The sequence below is a fragment of the Salvia hispanica genome, chromosome 1, assembly GCF_023119035.1.
Source record: "Salvia hispanica cultivar TCC Black 2014 chromosome 1, UniMelb_Shisp_WGS_1.0, whole genome shotgun sequence".
NCBI lineage: Eukaryota > Viridiplantae > Streptophyta > Magnoliopsida > Lamiales > Lamiaceae > Salvia > Salvia hispanica.
In genome coordinates this window covers 5,522,516-5,550,066 of record NC_062965.1, presented here as the reverse complement: position 1 = coordinate 5,550,066, position 27,551 = coordinate 5,522,516, and the positions used below count along the sequence as shown (strand labels likewise).

Here is a 27,551-nt window from a genome sequence, read left to right as displayed (position 1 = left end):
GACGGTTTTAACTCATGCTAAAGAGCTTCTAAGTTTTTTATTGACAATTTTGCTTTGTTTAAGAAGCTAATTTTATACAGTTTCTCATATTTAAAATATCATATTTCCTGCTTCATATATTAGACAATTTTGCTTTTTTGCTTCAAGTATTGAAGGCTTGACTGAAAGCCCACGTCTCATTTTAGTGGGCCATCGACGGCCGCTGTAATTGTCATTTAACTGATAAGCCCAATAGTTCGTAGCCAAAAAATTAATTGTTGAAGCCAGCCCTAAGTTGAGGTGGCCCATATTTCTTTCTCACATTAATGCAATGCAATTATGCAACATCCTCTTCATTTTATTTTTCTTTCCTTCAAACTACATTTCCTTCATCAACACCATCTGAGTATCCGTGCAGACAAACCTTAAATTCTTCTTATCATATTAATTTATATTGACACTAGAACGAGATAAATAAATAGAAATCACAAAATGGTGCGACCTTTTGTCTTATGAAATAGAAAGTACAAAATGGAGTAGAAAATTACGAATCAAATTCGACACAACACATATAATCATGTGTACGCTACTAGCATCAAAACACTTGAACAGCAGCCACAAACGAAACAAAACAAGGAATTAACGCATCCAGTTAAAAAAAAAGAAAAGAAAAAGCGAGAACCATTAAAATACACAAAAACATTGAAATGAAGGAATCAATCACGACCACAACCAAGGCAATCGATCAATTTGGAGGCGAAGGAGTTGGAATCAGCCGGTTTGGCAGCGGCGTCGCCGGTTTTAGGTGGTATGCAAATGGTGGATCCATCGGCGCCTTCTTCCCTGGCCTTGTTGCATTCATTCAGGAATTTGTCGAACGCAGTCTTCACATACTCGGCTCCTTGTGCCACCGTCATTTCCGCGATTTGCTCGGGTGGGAAGTCCGCCTCGCTGCGCTTGTCACCGCACAGAACCGCGGCCAACTGCACCAGATCTTCTTGGAAATCGCATAGTATCGCAGCCTCGTTCGCCTCTGCCTCCCGCAGTTTCGATGGTTCACCTAGGGTCACTGTCGTTGTCGATATGGTGAGGTTCAATTAGTATGCTCCAAATTGCACATTGCCATATTCATAAGTCATGCCTATTGTCAAATACTAGTATGTACGTCTCCTATTTCAAGTGTTGGATGATTGGCACGCTTATATTTTAAATTGGTGAAATCAGACAATTTGATCAAATTTTGGTGAAATCACACAATTTGATCAAATTTTAGTCGGTCATGCATATGTAACGTTTCAAAATTGAAATAGGAGTATTACATTACAAGTTTCCTTTTTTAGCAATTATCTTATATAGTGATACTCAAAATACTAATTTTAATGAAACAATATTATTTTTAACATCTCCAAAAGACGTCGTTTTGTACACAGATACGACAATTGATAAAACTGTGTGATTTAATATTCCGTTTTCATTCTTTATGCGATCGATCATAAATCAAATTTATAATTTTAAGGATAATAGCAAGAGTTGTAATTAACAATCCAACAATTAGAACATGAAATGAAACACTAGCTTTAAAAACAGGGTTGATTTCGTAGTTAGAATCAATTAGCTAGCATGTGAAATTAAACACTAGTAGTTTGAAAAACAGGGTTGTTAGAAAATACTACTAATGAAATGTCAGTCTGCAAACATAAAAATGTAGTTCTATTATCAGTATTATTGTTTATTAATTACCACTTACAAAATAAAAATAAAAAATGTAGTGACTTGTAACGGACCAGGTCAACGTGCCCATACTCTATTTATTGATATTATGTGAAGTTCAATAAATAAGAATATTTATAGATGAAAGAAGTGTACCAGGACAATCGGTTCTAGGGCTGGTCCTGTTCAAAGCAACGTCAAAAGTGCCAGCCCATTCGTCTCGTTTCGTCAAAAACTCCTTTAGATTGAATATCTTTTTAACGGTTGCCGGTATAGACGAGTGCTCGAATTCTGACGTTGGAGTTGGCCCTGAAGGCCCATGTACAACTGCCCAAATCATCACAACCATATTATTCACCATCACTTATTCACTTTCATTAAACTATACAAAATGAAATAATCAACATTATCTTTCAATTATAATAATAATGCTTTTTAATACTAGCACTTACAATTTTCAATTTTGCAATCATATGAAACCTAAGAACAAATTACTTTTAATTTGATACTCTATGTTCCTTATTAAGTGATTCATATATCTTTTTCACACGTCCCAAGCTAAGTGAGTCCCAAGCTAAGTGAGTTATTTTTAAATTGATACTCACATGGTCGCTACGATAAATTGAATAACTCACCGGTGCCTTTCTCGATCCACGGGGATATAAAAATGGCCGGAACCCTAACCCCAAGGCGGTCGAACTGGAAATTGTACGGCTCGGGGCCCACAAGCCCGTCGGGGCTAGGAACGCCCGTGACCGGAGTCGGAACGTGGTCGTAAAATCCACCGTGCTCATCGTAAATAATCACAAACAGCATCTCATTCCACTGCGGACTCGCCCTCAGCGCCTCGTAAACCTCCTTCACGAACTTCTGGCCCTCGTAGACGTCGTGGGACGGGTGATCGTCGTTCCCGGGAAGTACCGCCAAGTCGAAGAAGCGCTGCTCCACCACCACATAGTTCGGCAGCGTCCCCTCCTCGCAGTGGCGCTTGAACGACAGATCGAACTGGTGGAAGTTGAAAATGAACTTGAGCTGTCTCAGATTCCGGTAAAACAATGTGGACGGCGGGTATTGGTAGTAGATTCCGAAGGTGTAGTCCTCTTCGTGCAATGACTCGAAGATGGTTTTCTGCGGGTAGCCGGCGATGAGCTGGCTGGTGACGTTGCTGGAGGCGCCGCTGGAGGTGGCGGAGTGGACGAAGAGGCGGTTGGGCTGCGTCGAGGCCGGGACCGCCGCGAACCAGCGGTCGCAGACGGCGAACTCGGAGATGAGCTCCTTGTAGACGGCGACGGAGTCCGGGGAGAAGCCGCTCATGACGGTGGAGGACATGCCGGCCTCTTTTCGCTCCGCGTTTTGGGCGAAGCCGGTCATGGTGGGTTCGGGGTTTGAGGCCGCGGTCTCCGGGGTCCACTCCACGCCGAAGACTTGCTCGTAGACGTCTTGGATGGAGTGGCCCGGGTCCGGGTTGACGTAGGCCGACCCGTCTTGGAAGAGGAGGCCGTTGGAGCCGGGTAGCGGGTTGGATTCGGTGCCCGTGACGCCGTTGATTTCCGGGTTTAGGGTTTTCATCCATCCTAGCATGTGGTCGAATGACCGGTTTTCTTGGACTAGAACTACTATTGTTTTGATCGGAGATGCCATTTTAGTCTCTCTCTAAAATATCTCTTTTTTTTTGGATTGTGTTTTGGTTGTTGGGAGTGACTAGTCTATACGGGTTATAACTTATACTAAGAAGGAAGAAATTTATTCAAAGTATATTGTATGGATGTAAGATTGCAAAAAATGAGATGTTAAGGTTGCTTGTCTTGTTGTTATGATGATGTTGTACAATTTGAAATGAGGATAACGCGGTGAAGAAAACTGTAGTGGGATTTGTTTTTTTTCAATGATAAGGTGAGACTTATTGTGGCCTATGGGAACCCACATGAAATTATTGGGGAGACAATTCTCTATTTATGAACAATAAAAAGAAGCTTTTTAGTCCTAAATCAAATTACTTTTAACTATATTAACTCGATGTCGTTGGTTTCATTTTTAGGGTTTTGCACATGTTATATAATTATAAGTCAATCCAACCAACTCATGCACCCTTATCTCCAAATGTGGGGTTGGTTCTATTTTGTTAGTACACCTTCATTAGATGATTAGGAAGTCGACAATTAACAAGTGGATTGCTAATTTTCACTTTGGTCATTTTCTCACTTTTAGATGTGACCTTACTTTTGTAGCAATTGGTAATTCTTAATTGAATTTTTAAGCTTCTTAGAAGTACTTACTTACTAACATAGTACATAAGAAAATTTTATTTTAAATTTACTATAATAAAATAAATAAATTCAATAATGAAACAGATCTACACTATTCCAGAGGCTAATTTCGTGTTTTGATTTTGTTGCAAATTCCATTCCATTTTATATTTACTATCTATTGTTAGAGATTCGGTGTTCACAAATATATATCGAGTTTCCTGAGTGATGTAATATATTCGGAATTTAAAATTGTCTGAGTTAGAGATAATAGCAAAATCGAGACGCAACCTACCCCATCTTCATCACGTTTGTTATACAGGATTAGCTAAGCATGTGAAATATATATCCAACAACCACGAACTGTATTTTATTATTTTCCTTCGGTTGAAAAAAATGTAGTAATACGGTACGTGTCAAATTTGGGAATCTTTACATGATGCTCTTAAATTCCTATTAATGGGTGCAATTCTAATAAATTCAATCTATAACGTGTTCGACTAATTCAAATTCATAAAGTTACGTGAAATTTGATTGGCTTAAAAGATTTACTTTTCCTAATAACAACGGCATCTATGAGACAAAATTACTTGAAATAGTAATTTTAGATGTGGTTTGCCTAGTAATGAATATAATCGGCAATCAATTTCATCTAAATTATTTGCATAATTTGACACGAGCTAGCACTCGATTTCAAGATTTGGACAAAATACAAATCAAATTCAAATTCTCTTCCACAATTGATTCATTCGTCATTACATGACAATATTCCATTATTCCATGAATGTGCATACTAATCACATGCTGATATTATTGATCTTAATTACATGTAACGGTGTAAAGTTAAATCAAAGTAGTGGCATGATAAACACACCCAAATTTATGCTATAAACAACTTAGATTTCATCGAATATAAAATATAATCCTCAAAGTGCCGCTCAAGTCTCAACACGTTGCACACTTGCACCTAACCTTAAATCTTCAATATATAGTTGGTTTTCATACGTGTTGCACCACAATCATAGGAGGGCCCAATCAAATTATTCCTTGTACACCACAATTACAAAAGTGTTGTTTCCTCCAATCTCGAAGCATACTTTAAAATTGTTGTTAAAATTAATACTACTAGTCAGATGTAAAAAAACTGTTTAATTAAGGTCAACAGTATGTATTGTTATGCTACGAATATTCTTTTCTTAAGGGGCTGGATATAGTATATATTACCTGGTCTTAAATAAGATCGTAACAATATACTGCAATGAAAGTCAACAAGAAGATATTGATTGGAGAAATTAGTGTAGATATTCAGAAAACAAGATCTATTGGAGACTAGAAGATGTTATTTTGGGCGTGGTTGCCAAATCCCTCTTTTTTTCTCTATCGATATATTCAACATATACCTGATTCCCGATTTAACTTGACTTTATATTGACGTTCAATGAAGTAAACACGATGAATTTGATGTAGAACAATAAAAATCTATAATAAGCTAATCATGTTACGAATAAAATCTACACACACATAAATATGTTCACATAGAAATACACCACCTAATTAAGCCCAACAAAAAAAGGGTGTTAGTGGATTACCACGCGGAACGATAATTTTATTTACAGCCTATTTTTTTTTCGTAATAGCTGAGCCAAAAAGTAAGAGAAGAAAAAGTTTCTTTAACGCACTGACCAAAAGCCCAATGTGTTATCGAACTTGGGCTCAATTAAACCCATCTGGGGCCCACAAGCACTAGAAATAGGAAAATATTACTCCCTCGTCTTTTTTAAAAAGATTAGGCTCGGAATTATTGGAAGAATTTCTTATGTTGGAATAAGAATTTCCGAGGAGTATATAGAAGTCGGATTTGGTATTTGGGTATGATTTCTGTCAATGATCTTGCAAATCAATAATCCTGAAATCTTAGAAATAGAAATGTTTCGTAAATAAAAAAAATCAAAATAAAGATCAGAATGAGAAAATATGATTCACTTTATTTTTTAGTTTGTTTCAACTAAGATGATTCATTACTAAAATTAGAAACACTTTTATCTCTAAAAGTAGTACCAAGATATAATCTAGGATTGAACTGTGAGATTATTTTAGTCGTAGAAGATTAGCTATGACTAATTCCATGATTATTGAGTTGTGGATTGAATCCCTTGAACCAAACACACAATAAATTTAATGCAAGATACAATCTTGCAAATCAAACACCCCCTCCATGTACTAGTAATTAAAATTAAATACACCTTAGTCAAAATGAAATTTACAAACAGTAAATATTTATTTATAAGATAAACAAGTTGCACGCATATTTATTGTAATTTAAAATATACACACATAAAAAATAAAATAAAATAAAATCATTGAACAGCCTGATCGCGGCCACAAGCGCAGCAGGCGAAGAGTTTCCCGGCAAAGGACTTTGAAACACGCTTTTGCTGCGGCTGATGCGCGAGGCATACAATATGCGACTCATCCTCTCCATTCTTCACCGCGCTGTGGCAGTCATCCAAGAACTTCCGATACGCGCCTCCCACGTAATCAACCGCCTCAACCACCTTCATATCCTTCACCTCTCCATGATCGCCTCTCAACGCCGCACACATCTGCACCAGCTCCTTCTGAAACTCCGTCAGCCCCACCTCCTCGTTCGCCTCCCTCTCCCTCATCTTCCCCGGCTCCGACAGCTCAACTGCGCCACCATCAATCAATTCATGTCATATGTGTATTTGTCGGGTTGCAAACTCATCCCACATTAGAAAATGATGAAAGTTGAAAGCAGTATATAAGTGTTGTTTAAATCCTTTTTGGAGTGACTCAAAAACAAATCTGTAAGAAACTTGGTAATGTAATTACCGGGGCAGTTTGTTCGTGGACTAGTCCTGTTTATCACACACTCGAAAGTCCCCGCCCAAGCGTCTCGCTTTGTTAAGAAGCTTTTCAGATTGAAAATCTTCTTCACCGTGGCCGGAATCGATGAATGCTCGTATTCCGACGTCGGATATGGCCCGGAAGGTCCATGCAGCACTACATTAATGAAGGAAGTTGGAAGCAATATATGAGTGACCAGAAAAACAAATCCGTGCAGGCTTGACTCAAGGTGGATAATATGTGGATAATATCAAACTAATGTGCAGTCGAGGATCCTAACATGCAAAGGTTTGGTTATAACTATAATGAAAGATTGTGAAAAGTTGCAAGAACCTGTTCCAGGCTCAATCCAAGGGGAAATCAAGATTGCGGGGACTCTGACGCCGAGGCGGTCGAATTTGAAGTTGTAAGGCTCGGGGCCAACGATGTCGTCTGGACTAGGGACCCCGGTGGCGGGGGTGGGCACGTGATCGTAGAATCCGCCGTGCTCGTCATATATGATGATGAATAGGATTTCATTCCACTGTGGGCTTGATCGAAGTGCCTCGTACACTTCCTTGATGAATTTCTGGCCTTCTGAGACGTCGTGGGGTGGGTGATCGTCGTTTCCCGGGGCCAGTATTGTCTCGAAATACCTCTGTTCGATCACTACGTAGTTTGGTAGCTTCCCCTCCTTGCAGTGCCTTTTGAAGCTCAGATCAAATTGATGGAAGTTGTCTATGTACTTCAATTTTCTCAGGTTCCTGTCATTTAACTCTGTTAAAAATATTCTACATTTTGCAAAGTGAATTTATAAGTTACTGCTTTGTAAGGTTTAAAAACTAGATATGCTCTAAAATTGGAGTAAAGTAAAGGCTACTATCAAATAGTCTTGATTGGTGGCTTTGACCATTGAAAAAGAGTTTATCTTGTTTTTTGATAGAGAAGGGAAGGTGATGGTGGGGTCCTGCCCTACTCATATCTAACTAATCCTTTACCTAATCAAATAGGATTAAACATATGTTGATGTTGATATCATTGGTGGCAATGTATTGGTAGTGGTATGCTAGTGACAATTCTTGAATTTTTGAATTCATATAGGCAAAAAAGAATGAAATTTTAAGCTTTACTACTATGTGTAATCACTTGCTAATGGCTAAAAAACTGATTGAAAGCATAAATAAAGAAATTTTAAGAATGAAAGAAATCAAGGAATTGATGCTTCATGAGTATATGGAACTACCTGTAGAAGAGAGTTGAAGGAGGATACTGATAGTATATCCCAAATGAGTGACCTCCCTCCTCCACAGACTCAAAGATGGTCTTCTGTGGATAGCCTTCAATCAGCATCTTCGTGTCGTTTTCTGTTGCACCGTGGGACGTTGCAGAGTGTATGAAGAGCCTGTTTGGCTGTGTCAAAGTGGGAGCGGAAGAGAACCATCGATCACAAACTGCATACTCTGATACCAGCTCCTTGTAAACAGGCAGCTGCTCCGGCTTGAAGCCGTTCATCACTATGTTGGCCATTCCTTTCTCTATGGTCTCCGCTTGCTGAGCAAAGCCTTCCATTGTAGGATGCAGGTTGTGGTTAGAGGCTGACTCCTGACTCCATGGAACGCCATAGATTTGCTCGTAGCATGCTTCAAAAGAGTGGCCGGGATCAGGCTCAACGTTTCCGGATTGGTGACCATAGGAGACGCGACTCGAGCTGAGATCGGAGGTGGATAGAGGGTTGGATTCTTGGCCTGTGACACCATCGATTTCAGGGTTGATGGATTTCATCCATCCTAGCATATGATCGAATGATCGGTTTTCTTGGACTAGGATCACAACTGTCTTGATGGGGTAATCTGTGGGAGTCTCAGGCATGTTTTTGAATGTTTTTCTTTTTCTTGGTGTGTTTGTGGATATAAATATGAGATTGCAGGAACAAGAAGAGGAGTTGGAGACAGCTTAATCTGAGCTATTCATCTTCCTTTTGGATTTATCAAAAAGCATGTGATTCTTGATTTTATTAATGAGTTGGTGCCAATAAAATATGTAAGAATCTTCTTCAAAGTCTGAAAAACACAAGATGCATTCTGTGAAGCATTGTGCAGCAAAGATTATTCAATAATAGTATAACTACTTCTGATTTTTATGTATTTTATTTGACCAAATCCACTTATGACCATTATTCAATAATAGTCTAACATTTGTATTCAATAAGAGTCTAACATTAACTTATAAACTTTATATTGGGTGGCCTTGTTTTCTGGGTAATAACATGGCCTCAACCTATTCAATTATTGGCATATGGTGATATTCTGGGCTACCCTAAAAAGCCTAGTCACACATTGACTATCAGATATGGAAAGAGGATAGCTAAATGATTGAGGAAATATTGGTGAGACATGTGGGCACTTTGAGTTAGGTACAAGCCTTGTATCCATGTGCTTGTTTGCACATTGCCAACACAATAGGCCAAGCCACCCTTTCCAACTCTCACCAGACAAACACACACACTGCATCTCCTCAACACTTCTTGCAACATAAACTGAGCTTTAGATCCATTTCTAGTTGATCTCGAAGGAATTTACGTGCGTGCTCCCCTCTCGTTTACTAAGCTCGAATTCGCAATTTAAAAGCTAACAAGAGTGAAAAAAAGGCAAGAACAACTGAACAATGCTCTGTGAAGACACCAAATATTGATTTGTATATAAAGAGAAAGAACAGTTTCTCAAATTCTGACATTATGTTGGTTCCTTTGTGTACTTATCAATCATCATCATACAATAAACGTGGAAGTAAAATGGCTCAGCTGAATCTATGTTGATTCTCCACAAAAAAAAAAGTATCTTATCTTACACTAAAATTTGGCAGCGGCCTCATTGATTCGGAACACGAATCCACCGGTTGAAATCGACCTCTTCATCGAGGCCGGGCTTCGCAGAAAGCCCTTCGACGATCCAACGCCTCTCCAATTCTGTCCTTGCTCGTCGATATCTTCAAATTTCAGAATATCAGAGATCAATAGCTGCTGCGGAAATGTGTCTAGGGATACCGATCGTCTATACTGATCCTCCCCAATTTGGGGGTTTTCATCCTCGCCGGCGTCGGCTTCAATCACGACCATCTCTTGAGAGTGTGAGCTCTGATCATCCACCACCAGCACCAATTCGTCGTCTCGCCTCTCAAATTGGTAGGAATTCGCCGTCGCCGGCGGCGGAGGCGACGATTGATGGAGATTGGCTGGAATCGGAGGAGGGGAAGGGTGATGCACCACGACGACGACGCTGGCGCGGCAGAGGGGGCAATTGGACTGCGATTTGAGCCACGTGTCGATGCAGGGGAGGTGAAATGCGTGGCTGCATTTGGGGAGGAGCCGCAGCGATTCGTCGTCCTCGAATTCGCTGAGGCAGACGGCGCAATCGGTGCCCTCGATCAACCCTTCCCCCTTTTTGTACTTGCAGACGGTGATGGTCTTGATCAGCGACTCGTCCAGCCCGTCCTGCGCCACCTGCCACTGCTCCGGCGACGAATCGTCTCCTCCTCCGCCGCGGCCCTCCGATCCTCCGCCGCCGCCGCCCCTCCTCCGCCGGCAGTACCTCGTGACGAGAGTGTAGTAGCTGACGAGGAGGAAGGCGCTGGCAAGCACGCCGATGATGGCGATTATGAGAGGGGAGAAGGGGGCGCCGGAATCGTCGTCGGACGGCGGCGGAGGAGGGAAGATCAAGTAGCAGAATTGAGGGCAGTAGATGCTGCAAATCCCCTGTGAGCAATCTCTGTAGTTCTCATAAGGAGCCCATGGATTTGGATTTCCAACACTCCCCATTTTCCACACTCACACCAACAGTTTGATTAGAATTGCAGCAATCTATGCATAGCTGAGAGAGAGCTTTGAAGGGAAGGAAACTAAAGGGAAAAAAGGGGAAGGGAATGTGAAAGTGGAAGTTGATATCTACCCTCTTTTCTCTTTTGTTTTCATCAAATTTATTCTATGCATCATATCAAGAATCTATACTTTTTTGATGACAATAATTTGAGAAGGCTAAAACTAAAGTACATCATCCATCAACACTAATTTTTGTGCCAGTAGGTGGCACAATTACAATTCAAACTGCATTTACTGATATTTAAGGTAGAGAATGGTCCACATCTACTTTGCTTTATGTTTTGGCTTTTCTTTTTAAGCCCTTTCTTTATGTGTGGTCTACAACATTTCAACTTAGCCCTTGTGATTAAGTTAGTAGCAGTGAATGAAAGCAACATATCTTGAAGCAACAATACCTAATCAAACTTTAGTCTTTTGTCCCTAGTTCTCAGTAATTGTATTTTGACCATTATTAATCTCTTTTGTTAACATTATAGTCAGAGAAAAACAGAGGGGGAGAGAGGGAGCCCCCACCATAGAGTGAGTGTGACGAATCAAGCTTGAATCAGTGGCATGTGGGCTGTCTTTATATTTGTTAATTTCACAAATTCAGAAGCAGGTGGAATATTAGGGAGCACTCTTTGATTAAAATAAATGGGAGGCATAGGTTGATGGTAAAATATTAGAGGGAAAATGTGTTGAGCCATCCAAAGAATAGGGAAACAGTGTATATTTGCTTTATTAAAAGTGGGTTCCTTCTTATGTCTGCATAGGGAAGATGATACTATGAATGTTATCATAAAAGTTAACAGCTAATGATAAATTTAGGTACAATAACAGTAAATCTCATCATTAACTGGTTGAATATTTTGGACATTAGCTGTCATATAATTCCAACTCTATAATAGCAGTGGACTTCACAAGTAAACGCCTAATTATGTCTCTCATTAAGCTAGTCAAATGGTGATCAACTCTTCCACTGAAACATTTGGAATTACACCAAATTTTATTATGCACTAATCCTTGACTTTTATATAAGTACAATATGTATTGTAGCATTTCCATTAATATAATTTCTCATATGAAAATGGTGAGAAACAGATAGTATTTCTCTTAGAAGTTAGAACCATCAGTATGTACAAGATACAAGTTTATATTTATCGTGTTCGTGTAGCTACAATACAAGGTCAAAAATGAGCATTTGACATACAAAAAACCCTCTTCGACTTCTAAACCTATGAACATAATAAAACGGAACGTGATCGATGAGAGGCAATGGGACTGTACATTTACAGTGTTACAATACAACACAAGGAAAATGGAGATGCACTATATTTTAATTACTTATTCTCAATCATATAGCAAAACTGCTTGTATTCCTATTCCAAGAAAGAATGAAGAATGGCTATAAACACTGCACCTACAAGAAGATGGCCGATCAAGCTTTACTCTTCCGCTTCTCGTCTAGAGCCTGTTTGAAGGATATAAGAGGAATTTAACTGGTTTTGCATATCTATAGTCCCATATGATGAGACATTTACATCTCTGCATAATTCATCTATTTTACGCACGATAGGCTCAAACGACAATGACTAGTGTTTATAAAAAGGAAGCAGGCACAACAGATGATAGAAATGATCATGGAACCATCAAGAAACTCGCATTTTCATCACTCAGTCACATATCTTGGGACTCTAGATCGAACAAATCGCCGGTTTAGAATGGCATGCACAAACCTATTTAACTTAACTAAACTACACAACAGAATGTGAAATTGGCTTCTTAGAAGTGAATCTAGGTTGCAGCATTAGGGGAAAAATGGGATTATTCTGACTATAAATATTGATGTTCATTAGAGAGTAAATTAAGTGCCGGATGAGGTACCTTGCTCTGGAAGATTCTCATTGTCAGCACAACTGTATCTCGCAGTCTACATAAGAATACGGAAGCATCAAGTTAGAAATATATGCAAGAACTTACATTACGCACAAATTGGTCCCCAGTATGTCGCATATGATCAAATTTAAACAGAAATGATGTTCACATAATTAAGAACATGAGAAAAAAGGTTAGATGTTTCTATCTCTATAAAGTGCTTTCTGTATTTGTAATTAGATTGACCATACACAATTTGCTTCTGTCCTAAAATTGCTGGGGATGGTTTACTACTTCACTACTTGATTTACCTGTAGAACCCAACATATTGAACAACAAAAATGTTGTCAAAACTTTTACCTAAGTATTAAACAAGTTGGAAATATAGTGCTCCCTCCATCCATTTGAAGTGGCTTTGTTATTTTGGGCACGAAGATTAAGAAAGTTGTTCCTTTTTGGGGAACAAGTCACCAATGGTGGGACGAGTCGGTTGACCCAAGAGGGAATACGAGCCACTTAATGGGACAGAGGGAGTAACTTTTATACACAATTAATTAAGAGTCAGATGATGAAAAGTTTAAATCATGAAAAGAAAAGTTTAAATCATGAAAAGAAGCTGATATAAGAAGTGAAAGTAGGTATTACCGTATGTCATCACTTGTACTTAAAGGATAAGATGAGCCATCTGAACTGATCAGGACAAACTGCGCTGGCAAGCCGTTTGGTATTTTGATCTGGAAATTTTAAGTTAAAGGCTTAACATCATTACCAAAATAGGATAGATAGACAACAATTTCCATAATAGTGTCAAGATCTCGTAATGCGAATATACCAGTCCTTTCATGACTTCGGAGGCATTTACTTTGAGTGATAGGATGGATTAAAAACAAAAATACACAGTAATCCACTCTTTACCAGCATGGATTGATTAATTTGGGCTTGTTTTATCATCTTATAATTCAAATACCAAATTCTATTTATATCAATCTATCATATCATTCAAAATAAACGCCATCTATATAGTAAACCGAACCCTTACTATCAAATAGTACAACACTGGTGCACATGACAGCTATTCTAATAATACTACCAACTTCAGCTTTAAGTGACATCTTTTCGATAGAACTTGGTTGTAAATTAGAAGGAAAATATATATTTGTTACATGCTTACAATGTAGAAAACGAAACTGACAAGGGTGGTCTTTAAAGAGTACCATACCGATAATTCTTTAGAATATTTATCTGAGATTATAACATCCTGTTTTCTCCCATCCTTAATCTGAAAACCCGATCGCCTCAGCAATAGAGTTGCTGGCTCCCAAATCTCAGCAGAAGAATCTAGCTGTCAAAATGATTCAGAGAAATTGTGAACATAACTTTAAGAGGAATATCATAAACATGTTCAAACTAGCTTTTGAAATTACGCAACACATGAAATAATGCTACAAGTGAAAAATTATCAGTACATACAATGATTAGGACACCAAATGTTGCCGATCCTTTAGAAATATAAGCATCAATCTCCTCCTGCATATCCGCATCTGCATTTTTCATACCACTCATCAAATATACAACTAAGAAGAAGAATTTTCCCAGTTTTATCACTGGATGTGCAACAAAGATAAGGCCTGCCTATACTGATCTGACTTGATTCACATAACACAAGTTCACTACTAAGATCAGAATCCTTTTGTCATTCTCTAAATTGTCATGTTCCTAGTGCATTTTTGCCATGTTTAGGGTGGGAAGATAATTTTCTGCACAGGTAGACAAGGTAAAGGTCCTTCTCCTTCTTAGCAGTTAGCAGGCAGCCAAGTTTCTCTCAAATTAAGCAGGCATGTACACTTTCAAACATTTTCACATCTTGAAAGATTCGTATACAAGTATCACACGAAGACCAGGTCATTTCCCCCATTAAGGAGTGAACATGCATCAGTTTAGATATCCTTTTCATAAACAGGTGAAAGCTCATAAATACCTGATCTACAACGTTTAATTGAGAAGTAGGTTACAAAAGAATTGTCTTTGTAGTCTATTTCAATATGAATACGAGTCCCAGAAAACTGACATGTTGACTAACTGACCTCATGAGAACTCAATTCTGAAACATATACAGGTTCCAGTGCTATTCTTTTATGACTCTTTTATGGGTGCCAGTTCTGTGGTAATATTTGAAGTTTGCTTGTTATTAGGTTTACATTCGCATATGAGATACCATGTAATGTAGAGGAATGGCCAAAAGAGCCAGAACCAGTAAAGAGAGTTGGCTGAATGGTACATAGTAGCAATACATACTAAACATAAAATGTGATAACATTCGGCAATATGCCAATATCTAACATGAAGGCCAGGTGACCGATTAGGAAAGCAGTAGCTCATATAGATGAAAAAATCCAACCAAACCAACAACTGGCAAGAAGAGGAATCAGATTTCTGTGGCTTAACATGCATGATATGTCGAGACACTTGTCTTTCTTAAAATTGTCAAGTTTCATAAGTTCATCGAGGTATAAAACCAGACACAACACATACATGTTTGGGAACAATTGTCAAGAATGCTTTTGAACTCCTAACATTCCAAGTAAGTGTTCATACAACAAGGTAATAGAGAAATCTAAATATGGTAAATGACTTCAAAATTAAGCATTACAGTTGAAAAATTATTTATAAAATAATCTAATTAATGGAAGTGCACTCACCACAAGTAATCTTGTTGTTTTCATTGGCGAAGATCCTGACGAGCTCACCCTGATTCAATTTGATATAAAATAAAAAATATGATATCCATCATCAGTCAGTTGTGCATACACAGGAAATCATATGTGCTGCCAACAATCAAATACTATCTAATACAAAAGCTGCTTGATTCTTTATTATATTTTCATCATTTTACAATTCCTTATTTATTTCTAAGATGCGCTTTCTATAGTGCTTTGTAAGTCAAGCAAGAGCAATAGAGGAAACAAAGCTACATTACCTGTCGTCCTTGTTCATCCATTGGTATACACTCAACAGCAATAAATTTATCAACATCATCAGCTGTCACTACGTACTCTGGATTGGTGGCTCCTGAAATTAAAAAAAAAAATGAATGATATATTGCCTAAACACGCCACATTTACAAATATGTGCATAACAACACGCGTGCGCAGCTGTTCATTCACTTACCTTCAATATACTGCCTTGTCCCATCTGGATAATGACGAACCCACTAATTAGAAGGAGACAGCATATAAAATAGCAATTATCAGTAAAAGTAATTGCCAAATGTAAAACATTGAGTGAATAAATTTGTCATACCTGAAACATGCAGAGAGATGTTCCGCGTACAGGAAATCCACAGCCTAACAGTTTGCATCCTGGTTTAGCTTCCCCGATTATTTGAAAGTTCTCAATTCCAGGACCATCTTCTGAGGTAGAACTTGTGTTATACTCGAGAAGATATGCTACTCATTAACAAGAAATTAGGCATGTTACCTTCTGAACCAAAAGAAGCAACTCTATCTACTTGCATCATCGGTGAACGGGGATATTGCTCAACAGCTCTTTGCTCAGATCCTGACAGGAGCCCATTTCTTTCATGCATAATGTCTACCATATGGCTTTCGGGATTTCTGTACTCTATTTTTGACCTGAATAACAGGAGTAGAAAATTCATTGCAGTCCAGATCTGTAGTAGTGTCATAAAGTTTACAAAGTTCCAGCACTTCATGAACCTATTCAAGTTGTTAAAACAAATTGTGGCAGTACATAAAATCTCCTTGAAATTGAGTAACTCTGAACAGTGATGGGGAACCTGTCAAAGTTGGGAGATGTCCTTTGAAAATGCTCATTATCAGGTGGTTGATGCATCTCAACACTCTGCCTCAGGTTTTTGTTAGGATCATCAGCTTGCATATATCTTGACATGTCATCAGCTGGTTCCATATTTTTCCCATCAATATAATGCCCATACTGAGAAAACCCGCGGAAACCCTACAGAAGGAAGTCAATAAAGAAACAATGTCTATTTGCAAAAAAAAAGAATTGTGTGTCCACAAATAATGAGTAAGCCAACCTATTAACTCCTAAACCAATGGAACAGATAATACTCCCTCCGTCTATAAAAAATAGTCTCATTTTGCCATTTTGGGATGTCCACAAAGGATTGTCCCAGTTCTAAAAGTGGAAAGTTTATATCTCATACTTTACCTACTTTTTCTCCTCTCTCATACTTTATCCACTTTTCACCCCTCTCTCTTACTTTGCCTACTTTTCTCTTCCTCTCTTTTACTTTACCAATTTCACATTCAAACTCGTGCCGTCCACAAATGAGACTATTTTTTGTGGACGGAGGGAGTAGTATTTTCAGCGTGAACAAAGACCAAAGCAAAAAACAAAAAAATGCAGCAATTACCACCGAACTGCTAGGAAATGGGCTACTCTCGGGTCTTAAACTTGGAATTTCTTTATCAATATAACTGTTTCTGGAATTATCTCCAGTCATGGAATTCAATTCTACAAGTCTGGCCTGCATTTAATGATTTCTTATTAGCTTTATTGAAGTTATGATGCACAACTGTAAACCTACGTAGCGTGATGATAGACAAGCATAAAAATAATGGAATGAAAATCTTTATGAACCCTTCTTCTAAGATCCAATCTGGTGCACATTACACTTAATTTCCAGTTAAAATATACTATAAATTAGCTCTAGCAATAATATTCCATTGAGTTTGGGATTTTAGATGATAGGACCCTTGCATGACCTATGCTTTAGTTGAGTTAGCACTTAGCAGGATTAGGATTTGGTATACGATTTGCAGCAGATTTCTCTGCTTGGACAGGAAGTAATATTCCTGACATCACTCACAGTTATGGCAGGTTCCCTGCAAGTTCTTTATCAGAGTTTGTTACTAAGGGTATATAGTTTTCTTTGTTTATCTTTTATCTCAATAAACCCTTCACTCTATCAGAATGAAGATAAAGATTAATAAGCAAAACTCACTCGCATGAGAGCATCATCTCATAAATTAGAAAGCACACCATATCCACACTTCCACAGCTACTCAACAAACAAAAAGGAAGAGTATCAAATAGAACAAAAAACAAAACTAATCAGGAGCTAAGATTCTTGATGCCACAAACACAAAGTGACAGAATGAGCAAAAATAACGGACGGTACAAGCTTACATGTGATGTTCTAATCTTCAATTGGAGTTGATCATGTAAGTGCTGCATTAAAAGAGTGTCAAAACTTTAGCAATAAGTTAAGCATTGGCTCGGTGGAGTGAAGAATGAAGATACTGGGGAGTCAGAAAACTTACAGAAAATTATCTGAACGTTAATGTAAAGAAATACCTTGATGCTGTTGGTAAGGGCTGATGCATTGGTAACATGAGGCAAAGCCCCAAACTCGTCCAATATCATAAGCATGGATGATTTGAAGATATGTTTCTCATCTTCAGCAACCTGGGCCCATGTGAATGTTTCTATGAAAGTCCAGGAAATGTAGGAGAAATGGATGGAAGTGGGGAGGTAAAGAGATATATATTGAAGACAGATAAGTCTAAATTCATTTCATATGCAGAATGACAAGACAGAAGCTTTGCTCAAATATTCAATTTTGTGTTGAGTAAACCGGAAATATTCAAATATTCAGAGGATATGTGATACTTATTCAGTAAGAAGAGCTCTGACATTCGCCCCATTACATAACCCGCCACAAGAATAAATAAACTGGAAATGATAATATTAAACATATAAAGAATATATATATCATACTCCCTCCGTTCCATAGTAGTAGATTAAATTTTAAAGTGGATAAAGAGTAAAGTAAGAAAGAGAAAAATGTAGGAAAGTCTCTTATCTATATTATATTTTTTTACTATACTTTTTCTCCATTTCAACTATTTATTACTCCTCATTTTCCCAAAAAATGAAATGACTCTACTACTGTGGAACGGAGGGCTTATATCTTATGAATTCATGAGCATTGTATGATTCTACTTGTTCCACTCACTTACTGATAGAGTACGTGTTTGATCATTACCACAATTAAGCTCTCTTAGTCTACTTTATCGAACAAAAAGAAAAGACGATGATATAAGGCAGAGTATACATCTTTCTGTTTTTTAGATCTTCGGTAACAATGTGAACTATTAGAAATGGGTCACTCACCTCCTTAAAAGGGCTCATAAGGGGGGAGTGTTTCCACACTCGCACGTGTGGGCCGGAATGACACTTTGGACTTCCATCACGTGGGTAAGCAAGACAAGAGATAAAGAGATAAAATCCATCATCGACTTGGGCCCGCTCTAATACCATATTAGAAATGGGCCACTCACCCCTTAAAAGGCCTCATAAGGGAGAGGGGATTGTCCACACTTATTAGATGAGATCTTCACCAAGTCGAAGTCTAAAGAATTTAAGAGATTTTAGTGGGAACAATGCGGCTTTGTTCTTCGCAACCAAAATAGGTTACATGGAAGATAACTACACTGCTTTTGCATTTTCTGGCATATACCAAGTACAATGAATTTTTTTTGCAATGAAAGTTGAACCCATCCTTTTAAGGAATTGTACACAACAATCACAAAGTTTAGAAGAAAGTAAAATTGGAACTAGAGCATATCGTGGGTTTTCATTAGTGATTACTGTAATCAAATAGTTTTCATATGATAGACCTACTACTGAATCTTGATATGAAAAAACCCAGCTTTCAAAGCTCGACTCCATTGGAGTATAGGAATTCCGAAACCTAAGAAAGGTTCAACCTTCCAACTATCCTAGATATCAAATCAATTAAGCTGCATATGTGCCATAAAGTAGTACAAGAGTGCAGGGACAGAAATTTGTCTGCCTGGAAAAACTGCAGCTGATAAATTTACAGCAGAACAAGATAGTAACTAGTAGCAAAACTGTAAAAAGTAAATAGTGATCAAACCAAATATTTACCTTTAATTCATTAAGCAAATTTAAATTTACTTCAAGATCGCCTTTCCTCCGTGCCAACTCATTTGATGCAGAATTTATAACTTCATTTTGCTTTTCATCTAGAGCCTAAAACGAAAATAAGTTACTTAATACAGGCTTACAAAAAATTAAGGAAAGGTGGATGGCAGACGCATACCATTCGTAACTCGGAGAATTTCCTCTCAAGTGCATATTTCTCATTCAGCATCTGGGATTCCTTCAATCATATAAAATGATATAAGCCATGTGGAAAACATACAGACCAAGATTTATCATTGAAGCCAAAAAGCATGTCTTACTTTGATACTGGCAAGAGCAATTTGTTCACGAAGATACATAATTTCTTTCTCTTGAGCTCTTTTCCGGGAGTAAAGTTCCTATGAAGCATTCATTCAATTTAGAACTTCAAAATTGATACCTATACCAATCTTTTGAACAAATATAGTACCATCATATCTTGGTCTGGCGAGTGGCTCAAGTTTTCTTTACCCTTCGAATTTTTAGGTACAGAAGATGCTTCCAGGTTGTAACTGTGGTCAAAATAGGTTTTTGTTTGAACAAGTTCTAGGCACAATCAATTATTACCTCTTCCTTAAAAGTTGATTGACCAATTACCTGCTTGCAGATTCCAAACTTTGTTCTTGATTTCCACCGTTACGGTTATCCTTGTGGCCATTAGCAGGATTATTACCAGACAACATTGCCTTATAGGTCAAAGTCCACAGAAGACGCAAACTCGGAACATTCAAGGTCAGCACACTCTGGCACAAAGAAGGCCTTTCATTTCAGTTTCTTTTTTGCCCTTTTGCAAGAGTTGTAGTTGTGCGATAACTGAGAAGCCCATCAACCACGAACAACTTTAATTAGAATCTGATTTGTTTGTATGGTTTCAAGTGAATACCATGAACCTAGAGAAAAAGAATCAAACCAAAAAGCATAAGTTATGACCTTTCACACAGAAGAACCTACATGGATTATATGGGCAGCAACCTGAAAAAAATACTGTTCTACATTTTTATCAATTCATTGTAAGCAGAACAACTTCTTCTTCGCAAGGTTTTCACATTTATTTCCAGCATTAACACCAAAGCCAAAAACTTATGCTTTCAGATAGTGAAATAAAGGATAAACTGAGTTTAAGTCTTTAACCATGTATATAGATGCCCGGAATCATTTAAACCAAAGCTGACTACTTCACAGCACGCAGTTTCAACTTATAGACGAACAAAAGAAATAAGTGTGAGATGAAAATGTTGCAGAAGACCAAAGAGTCAAGATCCACTGGAAAGTTCACTCCTAGACTCGTGCACTTCGATAAATAGTAAGCATTACTTTAGAAATTGCGGGCATGCAAAAAGATATCAGAAGAATTTAAGGTTAAAAGTGACAGCTAACAACAACGTTATCCCTCCGTGATAAGAATAACAATGGAAGGAAAACGGGACTACAGCCACAGAAAACCCTTGTACTTTGCTCAAATTTCCATAGCAGATTTTACCAAAGTAAAAAAAGAAAAGAAAAATCAAGAGCTTCTACTCATATGCTTCCACTTGTATGCCACCATCACTGAATATGAGCTCAACAAGTTCCATAACAGCAGCAAATCACTCATTACATTATGAGGATAAAAACAGTGAATAACACGAAAACCATACATGACTTCAATATCCAAATTCACCAAACAAGCACAGTGTCTCAAAATTCAAATGACTCCTAAAACAGAAGAAACAGTAAGCAAACAATTGTGCCTCAAATCTTTCACCATTAGAAAAAAAACTGTAGTCTACAAATCAAGTGAATAAGACGAGAGGGGAAAGACCCAGAGATGTCAAAAATGAACACTAAAACCTAACATCATTCAATTGATTAATAAAAACACAACACAACTCGAATTCCAATAATGACGAATTCATGCAATCGAGATTTCAAAAAAGCACAAATTCGCATCACATAAATCCACCACACATTCTAGAAAATCAAGGATTTCAACAAGGAAGATAAAATTAGCGGGGGCACGTTTACCTCTGCAACTTGTCACTGAAAACTATGATTGAAAGCCTCAATAATTCGCAGCCACATTAAATTGAAGAAACAAGGTCTATGATGCGAGAGCGAGAGAGTATTTTAGGCGAGAAAAGTCAGCTGCTGAGCGCTGGAAACTTATACTATTATTATTTGCTACTTTTTCTCTTCCATCAATTCAGTGTTGCAATTTCAGCAATATGTAAAAATGTGAAAAGTCAGTTTGAAAACGTCGCAGTAGTGGAAGAAGTAGGGATTGTGATTCAATTTCTATTTTCAATTTCAAAATTTGTTGTTACTAGAATTTCAGGAAATAGGGCTTTGTCATATAAACCATAAAATTACTATAAACTATAAAAAAAACGAATTTTTGTGAAACACGATCTATGTAAGATTTCTACGATGTAATTTGCATAAATGGAAGGTTGGTCAAAAATCTCTGCATGCATTAAAACCGATTCAACTGTATACATCAAGATTCACATTAAATATGTTTGTTTTGTTTGGGAAGTAAATTAAAAAAAAGGAAACGTACATATTGTACGTTCATAAATAAATTTTTTCAAATTGTACATTAAAATCAATTTATAAATTTTAGTTAATTTAAAATAAAGTACATAGTACTAATTATTCGATAACAATTTAGAAAATTATTAAAAATTTTAATTAGATATCAATATATTAAAAAAAAGTAAATTTTATTTAATATTGTGTAATTATTTCGAATTAGGCTTAACCTAACGTGACAAATTATCATAAATTATTCACATCATTTCCTCTTTATTGCTATAGAATAACATAACTAATAACAAAATTAATTTATACGTACTTTAATTTATAACTTAAAGGATAGTATGTACATGTACATTTATTTTTATTCCTCGCAAAGAAAGAGGAAAATTAATCTGTTTTTTTCCCGCTATTTCTAATTGAACATTAATCTTATTTGATTGAAAATAAACGGTTGTTTTTAGATTATTACAACATAGCCAAGTTTTTTAAATAATACACTTCCAAAAAAAACACTCTGACCAACACTGGCCAAGTATCTTACTTGTGCTCGGAAACTACCGAGCACTTTTACCTTTGCTCGCAAAACTACTGAGTATATTTACTTGTGCTCGGCAAACCAGCGATTACTTTTACTTGTGCTCGGCAACCCAACAAGCACTTATAACTGTGCTCGGAATATACCGACCACTTCTACTTGTGCTCGGCAACATATATAGCAACCACCTTTAGTTGTGCTCACATAATATGTAACATAGATTAAAATGCCAATATGATTTCAAAAACTACAAGTAAAGAAGAAGAAATGAGATACTTAAAGATAGAAAAATGTATTAAAATAATAATTAAAAAAATCGCCACGTTGAAATAGCGTGCAATAGTGCAGCGAAACCCCCGCTCGTGGCCGGTCCGAACAACTGATACGGATTATAAACCAATTATTTGATTCAAGTTTTTTAGAGAGAAAAAAAAAACTTTACATGGATAGCTTAACCGCAGTATCACTCTTTTTAAAATAACTTCAGAAACAATTTTTCAAATTTCGAAATCTAAATTTGTATGAAATAAAATAAAAATGTATAATCCAAATTATCATCTAAAAAAATATATACTTGGATGAAAAAATATGTTTCCTTTCATACTTAGTGAACACTGCCATTATTGTTTCTTTTGTTATGGAGTTTCTTATGTATAATAAATTGTTATTGGCTTTATAAATTTACAAATTATATAAAAATAAAATTCGCCTTAGTCATTTTTTCCATCTATTCCTTTTAAGTTCAATAAACAAAATAATAGTAGTAGTAATAATTTTTAACCTTCAATTTTATGTAGTTTACAAAATTAATAAAAATTCTCACAATTTCTCACAATTTCCAAGGACATTGAGAATAATGGAATGGATGTCATCGGGTTGTTATAACAGAAAATCACGTTATTGTTGACAAGATATATCGATCGAATAATAATATTATTATACTATAGTAGTTAATTTTTTGTGGACACTTTTATTCTTTTCTGCAATTCTGTCAACATTTTTCTAATGAAATATTATTATTAATTTATAAATTAATAAAAAATTTGATTTATATTCTTTCTTTAACTTCAAATAATTAAATAAAGAGAATAAGGTTTGAGCTTTGATTTTTATTTGATTATATATTTTTATGCAAACACTACTTTTGATGTACAGTGGAGTACTTAAACTAAAATAAATGTATATGTGAGTGAAACTCATGCCGACCAAATCAACTAAATAATTAATAAATTAAATAACTTTTTGACAAAAACGTTAATCACATATATCAACGTATGAACTCAATCTAACCATTTTCATTACTATATGGCAAAACAGCTTTCGCATGTCCGTTAACGTTTCCCTCATGATTATGTGGTTTTGCTTGTTGAATTTCGTGGCTTCGTTCAACACATGTTTTAGTTTTCCTATAAACAATTAGGTTGTGTTCATATGATTATCCATCAAAGATTGAGGTGTGAGATTGAATTTCTGAACTAAACACACTATATATTTAATCACGAGATACAATTTTACAAACGAACCTCCCTAATGGTAGCTATGATAACAATAGATTATATTATTTACCCTACATTATTGATCATTTGGTAGCATAGATTATTTATTTATAAAGTACTCCCTTCGTCCGTCATTAGGAGTCTCAGTCACTTTTGCGCACTCGTTTTATAAAAATGATAACAAATAGTTAAAGTGGAGAAATAGTAAAGTAAGAGAGAGAATAATGTTGATAAGAGTCTTCTTTACATTATTCTCTCTTTTACCTTTCCATTTCTCCACTTTAACTATTTATTATCATTTTTATAAAACGAGTGCGCAAAAGTGATTGAGACTCCTAATGGCAGACGGAGGGAGTATATGATTAAGGACGGGCCCGATATAATAAACTCTCATATTATAGATAATTATCCGGTATCCAAGGTCTGTTTATTTATCTCCATCATTTTTTTAACCTGACAAATCTATGTTCTTACACAATGCCCTCATATTTACGTATAATTTTTTACACAAAATATCCTTTGTTTTTATTTCTCTACATCCGTTCCATCATTCACAAAAAAGATCTCAACTCCATGACGAAGAATGTGCAGATTGACAAAAAAAAGTATATGAATCTGCAACGAAACAATCGCAATTCTCAATTACGTCATCCATCCTATGCCAGTAATTTTGAGGATTTTTTCCTACTGATCAATTCCATCATAAATCACACCGCTCCTTAGCACAATTCTGCTTTATGGATTAGATTTTGCGCTCAATTGAGAGAGTAGAGTAATGGAGATGGAGACTGGAGTAGCGGAGATGGAGGCTAGAACACGCCTTTTTTTATCTAATTTTAAAGTAGCCCTAATTATTATGAAGGTTAATTAAAAAGAATAATATTGTTATTACCTATTTTAATCTATTATTTTGAAACCCTATCAAACAATGTAAAATATAAAGTGAATATTTCTAGAACTAACTATTAATTCAAACTGAGTATAGTTTTAGTTTGGCAGTAATTTCTGTTAGGAACAAACAACCGATTATGTGCTTAAATTCTTTAATTTTGCTGCATGGTGTTGGGTGAATTGTCTGACTTGTTTTCGGGAATCTGTACGGATAATTAATATGAATTCAGTGGGTATATAAATGAAATGTTCATGAGCATTGAATGCAGATTTTATTAAATGAGGCGATATGTTCTGTTACTGTCATGCCCTGCTCTCAACCACAATAGATAGCCTAATAATGATGGTTGATTGTGCATGTGCCATATTCTGTTTTGATTTCTTTGTGAATATCTGTTTTATACATCTTGGTTGCACTAGGTAGTTAAACAATAAATCCTGATGTTTTCTTTTACACAGTCTCTAATATATGAACAAGCTCTTAATTTTTATGTACAAATGCTAATTGAATAATTAGAGCCTAATGCATTTATGCTGGCTACTGCCGTCAAAGCCTGCACACTGGAAACTGGAAAAGCCCTGCATTGCCATGCTCACGAATCTGGGCCTGTATCGGATGATTATGATAGGGCTGCTCTCATTGATATTTACGAAAGAGGCTGCGACATTGTCTTGGCTCGTGGACTCTTTGACTCGATGGTTTAGAGGAACTTGGTTAGTTGGAACGTCAAAAATAGATGGTGAGGCTTAACATGGAAGGCTGAATGAGGCCATAGTTCTCTTCAGGCAATTGTCGAAGGCTGAGGTGAGGCCCGATGAAGCTACCATGGTTGCAGTTCTCTCTGCCTGTAGTCTGTAGTTAGGTAGGAGCACTCAAAATCAGACCAGTCAGACCAGTGGATCCATTCTTACCTTGGCTATCGATGTACTTTGAATTGTGGACTGCTCTAAACGATATGAATAACTAATAGTACAGAAGTTTAGATAACAACATGCAATTGTTGGCGAGGAGTGGCGCAGCAGAAACAAAGTATAATAATACCAAGATTAATGAACTACTCCTCTAGTGCAATCAAAATCCAGAGCAATCAAGTAGAGAAAACTAAGTAATGGAACTTAAATAGGGGAAATCCCCAATATAGGAAAATTGAAAAACCATGGAACCAACTCCTACAAACTTCGACTATAACAATGGGAATACAATTTCTTCTCTATCAACCAAAATTAGGAGCACACAATTATCATCAACAAGACAAATGGATTTGAGTCCGGACCATCCAATCCATAATTCGACTATCCAAAACTTAAGATCAATGTGTCCGGACCATCCAATCCATAATTCGACTATCCAAAACTTAAGATCAATGTGTCTGGAACTCTCTGCAAAATTTAAGTTCGACCAGAACAGATATAACAATGCATTCATGACTTCATCGTGAACTACACAGAGTGAAAAACTTGCTCTGCCAGATTTTGTTTTCAATCAAGAATGTGTTTTCGGACAAATTTTGCACTCTTGGCATCTAACTTCTAGATATCATTAGTTCCTATATGGGTTGGGCATTCTAATTTGAACCACCATAATTATTGCATTCCAACCATCTCAAAAGACTTGGCATATGAACCATCTTCATTATGTAGAATATGAACCATCTCTCATAGGGACTCTAACCATCTACACTAATACTCATATTCTACTTCCTTGTAGGAGGGAGTCCCAACAGCAATGATAGGAGGATACACAAATACTCGTGAATGAAAGATGAACATAGCATTCAGATGCTAAGAAACAAATAATTTGTATAATCAAAATTGGAATAACAATAACCAAACTAAATACCTCAAAATGGATTTGAATTAACCTCATCTTCCTCCAAAAGATGTGGATTGGTGTGAAATGCATCAAGACTGGTCTCCGGATCAATATGCTCCAACAGACTCACACGGTGCGTGATCTGCTCTTCATCATCCACAACTCTCAACCCTCTCCCAGACTCCCTAAACGCCACTCTGTACGCAGCAAACAGCCTCCCGATCAATAGGCGAGGCATCGGCTCCAGCTCGCCCTTCCTCAGCAGGCCGCGAAACTCAGCAAGCATCTCCCTCAGCTCACCCGGCGTCTCCTCCAGCAGCAGAAGCCCGCACTGCCTGCAGAACCTCGCCGCGACCCCCACATTGTCCGAGCTCGGATGGTCCAACAGGAGCACCAGCACGTCCAGCGCCAGAGCCTCGTTGGCGATCCTCTGGTTCACGAGCTGGACGAGGTGTGCATCTGCGTCTCGTCGCCGCAGTGGTAGGCGGCCTTGAACTGAAGCGCGGCTCGTTTGACGAGGAGGTGGCCGACCTGAGGGCGCCTGGAGTTGATCAGAGCGGCCAGCGCGGTGTAGACGTCGCTGGAGTCGGGGTGTTTGGACTGCGATTGGATGAGGGCTTGGCAGAAGAGGCCTCTTCCGGGGAGGATGTGGTCGCCCAGGATTTGATGGGCTAAAAAGTCCAAGTTTAAGACGTCGGGCTTTTCGACCATCCTCGTGAATCTTTTGTTCATGGAGAGCCATTCTGATTCGGTGAGCGATATGGTGTCGTCGAGAGTGACGCCAGAGTACATCGAATCCATTAATGGAGCGTCGTCG

General features: G+C 37.3%; 5 protein-coding genes across 10 annotated transcripts; all 5 read right to left on the bottom strand.

Moving 5' to 3' along the window:
- Positions 1 to 458: 458 nt before the first annotated feature.
- Positions 459 to 3,512, bottom strand: LOC125202640 (non-specific phospholipase C4-like). The gene is made up of 3 exons (XM_048101090.1): positions 2,325 to 3,512; positions 1,846 to 2,016; positions 459 to 1,048 (listed from the first exon to the last, which is right to left on the bottom strand). The coding sequence occupies exons 1-3, from the start codon at positions 3,328 to 3,330 to the stop codon at positions 696 to 698; spliced, it is 1,530 nt and encodes a 509-aa protein (XP_047957047.1). The 5' UTR covers positions 3,331 to 3,512; the 3' UTR covers positions 459 to 695.
- Positions 3,513 to 6,189: 2,677 nt separating this feature from the next.
- On the bottom strand, positions 6,190 to 8,816 carry LOC125223990 (non-specific phospholipase C3-like). Its single transcript, XM_048127319.1, has 4 exons — positions 8,026 to 8,816; positions 7,137 to 7,546; positions 6,789 to 6,959; positions 6,190 to 6,624 (listed from the first exon to the last, which is right to left on the bottom strand). Exons 1-4 carry the CDS (start codon positions 8,649 to 8,651, stop codon positions 6,293 to 6,295), a joined length of 1,539 nt encoding a protein of 512 aa, XP_047983276.1. The 5' UTR covers positions 8,652 to 8,816; the 3' UTR covers positions 6,190 to 6,292.
- A 638-nt stretch (positions 8,817 to 9,454) lies between these two features.
- Positions 9,455 to 10,893, bottom strand: LOC125224000 (RING-H2 finger protein ATL51-like). The gene has a single exon (XM_048127331.1). The coding sequence runs from the start codon at positions 10,594 to 10,596 to the stop codon at positions 9,631 to 9,633; it is 966 nt and encodes a 321-aa protein (XP_047983288.1). The 5' UTR covers positions 10,597 to 10,893; the 3' UTR covers positions 9,455 to 9,630.
- Positions 10,894 to 11,770: 877 nt separating this feature from the next.
- On the bottom strand, positions 11,771 to 21,703 carry LOC125201138. Of its 6 annotated transcripts, none has more exons than XM_048099087.1 (20): positions 21,487 to 21,703; positions 20,080 to 20,372; positions 19,913 to 19,994; positions 19,764 to 19,841; positions 19,622 to 19,681; positions 19,447 to 19,551; positions 17,851 to 17,961; positions 17,683 to 17,724; positions 16,907 to 17,020; positions 16,307 to 16,485; positions 15,988 to 16,142; positions 15,811 to 15,917; positions 15,679 to 15,721; positions 15,488 to 15,579; positions 15,210 to 15,258; positions 13,981 to 14,051; positions 13,730 to 13,852; positions 13,156 to 13,244; positions 12,520 to 12,565; positions 11,771 to 12,106 (listed from the first exon to the last, which is right to left on the bottom strand). In XM_048099087.1, exons 2-20 carry the CDS (start codon positions 20,163 to 20,165, stop codon positions 12,074 to 12,076), a joined length of 1,665 nt encoding a protein of 554 aa, XP_047955044.1. In that variant the 5' UTR covers positions 20,166 to 20,372; positions 21,487 to 21,703; the 3' UTR covers positions 11,771 to 12,073. The 6 variants fall into 6 exon arrangements, with proteins under 6 accessions (XP_047955044.1, XP_047955040.1, XP_047955041.1 ...); XM_048099083.1 differs by having other exon boundaries at positions 15,811 to 15,920; positions 21,487 to 21,702; XM_048099084.1 differs by having other exon boundaries at positions 15,811 to 15,920; positions 20,080 to 20,295; positions 21,487 to 21,702.
- A 3,660-nt stretch (positions 21,704 to 25,363) lies between these two features.
- LOC125218655 (pre-mRNA-splicing factor CWC22-like) lies at positions 25,364 to 27,551 on the bottom strand. The gene is made up of 2 exons (XM_048120409.1): positions 26,762 to 27,551; positions 25,364 to 25,774 (listed from the first exon to the last, which is right to left on the bottom strand). The coding sequence occupies exon 1, from the start codon at positions 27,474 to 27,476 to the stop codon at positions 26,763 to 26,765; it is 714 nt and encodes a 237-aa protein (XP_047976366.1). The 5' UTR covers positions 27,477 to 27,551; the 3' UTR covers positions 25,364 to 25,774; position 26,762.

Coding starts and splice junctions, on each gene's coding strand:
- LOC125218655 (XM_048120409.1), bottom strand. CDS start 27,476: ATGGCTCTCCATGAACAAAAGATTCACGAGGATGGTCGAAAAGCCCGA.
- LOC125202640 (XM_048101090.1), bottom strand. CDS start 3,330: ATGGCATCTCCGATCAAAACAATAGTAGTTCTAGTCCAAGAAAACCGG. Junction 2,017..2,324: donor GTGGATCGAGAAAGGCACCG/GTGAGTTATTCA, acceptor TGATTTGGGCAG/TTGTACATGGGCCTTCAGGG. Junction 1,049..1,845: donor CCCTAGAACCGATTGTCCTG/GTACACTTCTTT, acceptor CGACAACGACAG/TGACCCTAGGTGAACCATCG.
- LOC125201138 (XM_048099083.1), bottom strand. CDS start 20,165: ATGTTGTCTGGTAATAATCCTGCTAATGGCCACAAGGATAACCGTAAC. Junction 19,995..20,079: donor AGTTTGGAATCTGCAAGCAG/GTAATTGGTCAA, acceptor TTTTGACCACAG/TTACAACCTGGAAGCATCTT. Junction 17,725..17,850: donor CCCTTACCAACAGCATCAAG/GTATTTCTTTAC, acceptor CTTTTAATGCAG/CACTTACATGATCAACTCCA.
- LOC125223990 (XM_048127319.1), bottom strand. CDS start 8,651: ATGCCTGAGACTCCCACAGATTACCCCATCAAGACAGTTGTGATCCTA. Junction 7,547..8,025: donor CCTTCAACTCTCTTCTACAG/GTAGTTCCATAT, acceptor GTTAAATGACAG/GAACCTGAGAAAATTGAAGT. Junction 6,625..6,788: donor TCCACGAACAAACTGCCCCG/GTAATTACATTA, acceptor ATGGTGGCGCAG/TTGAGCTGTCGGAGCCGGGG.
- LOC125224000 (XM_048127331.1), bottom strand. CDS start 10,596: ATGGGGAGTGTTGGAAATCCAAATCCATGGGCTCCTTATGAGAACTAC.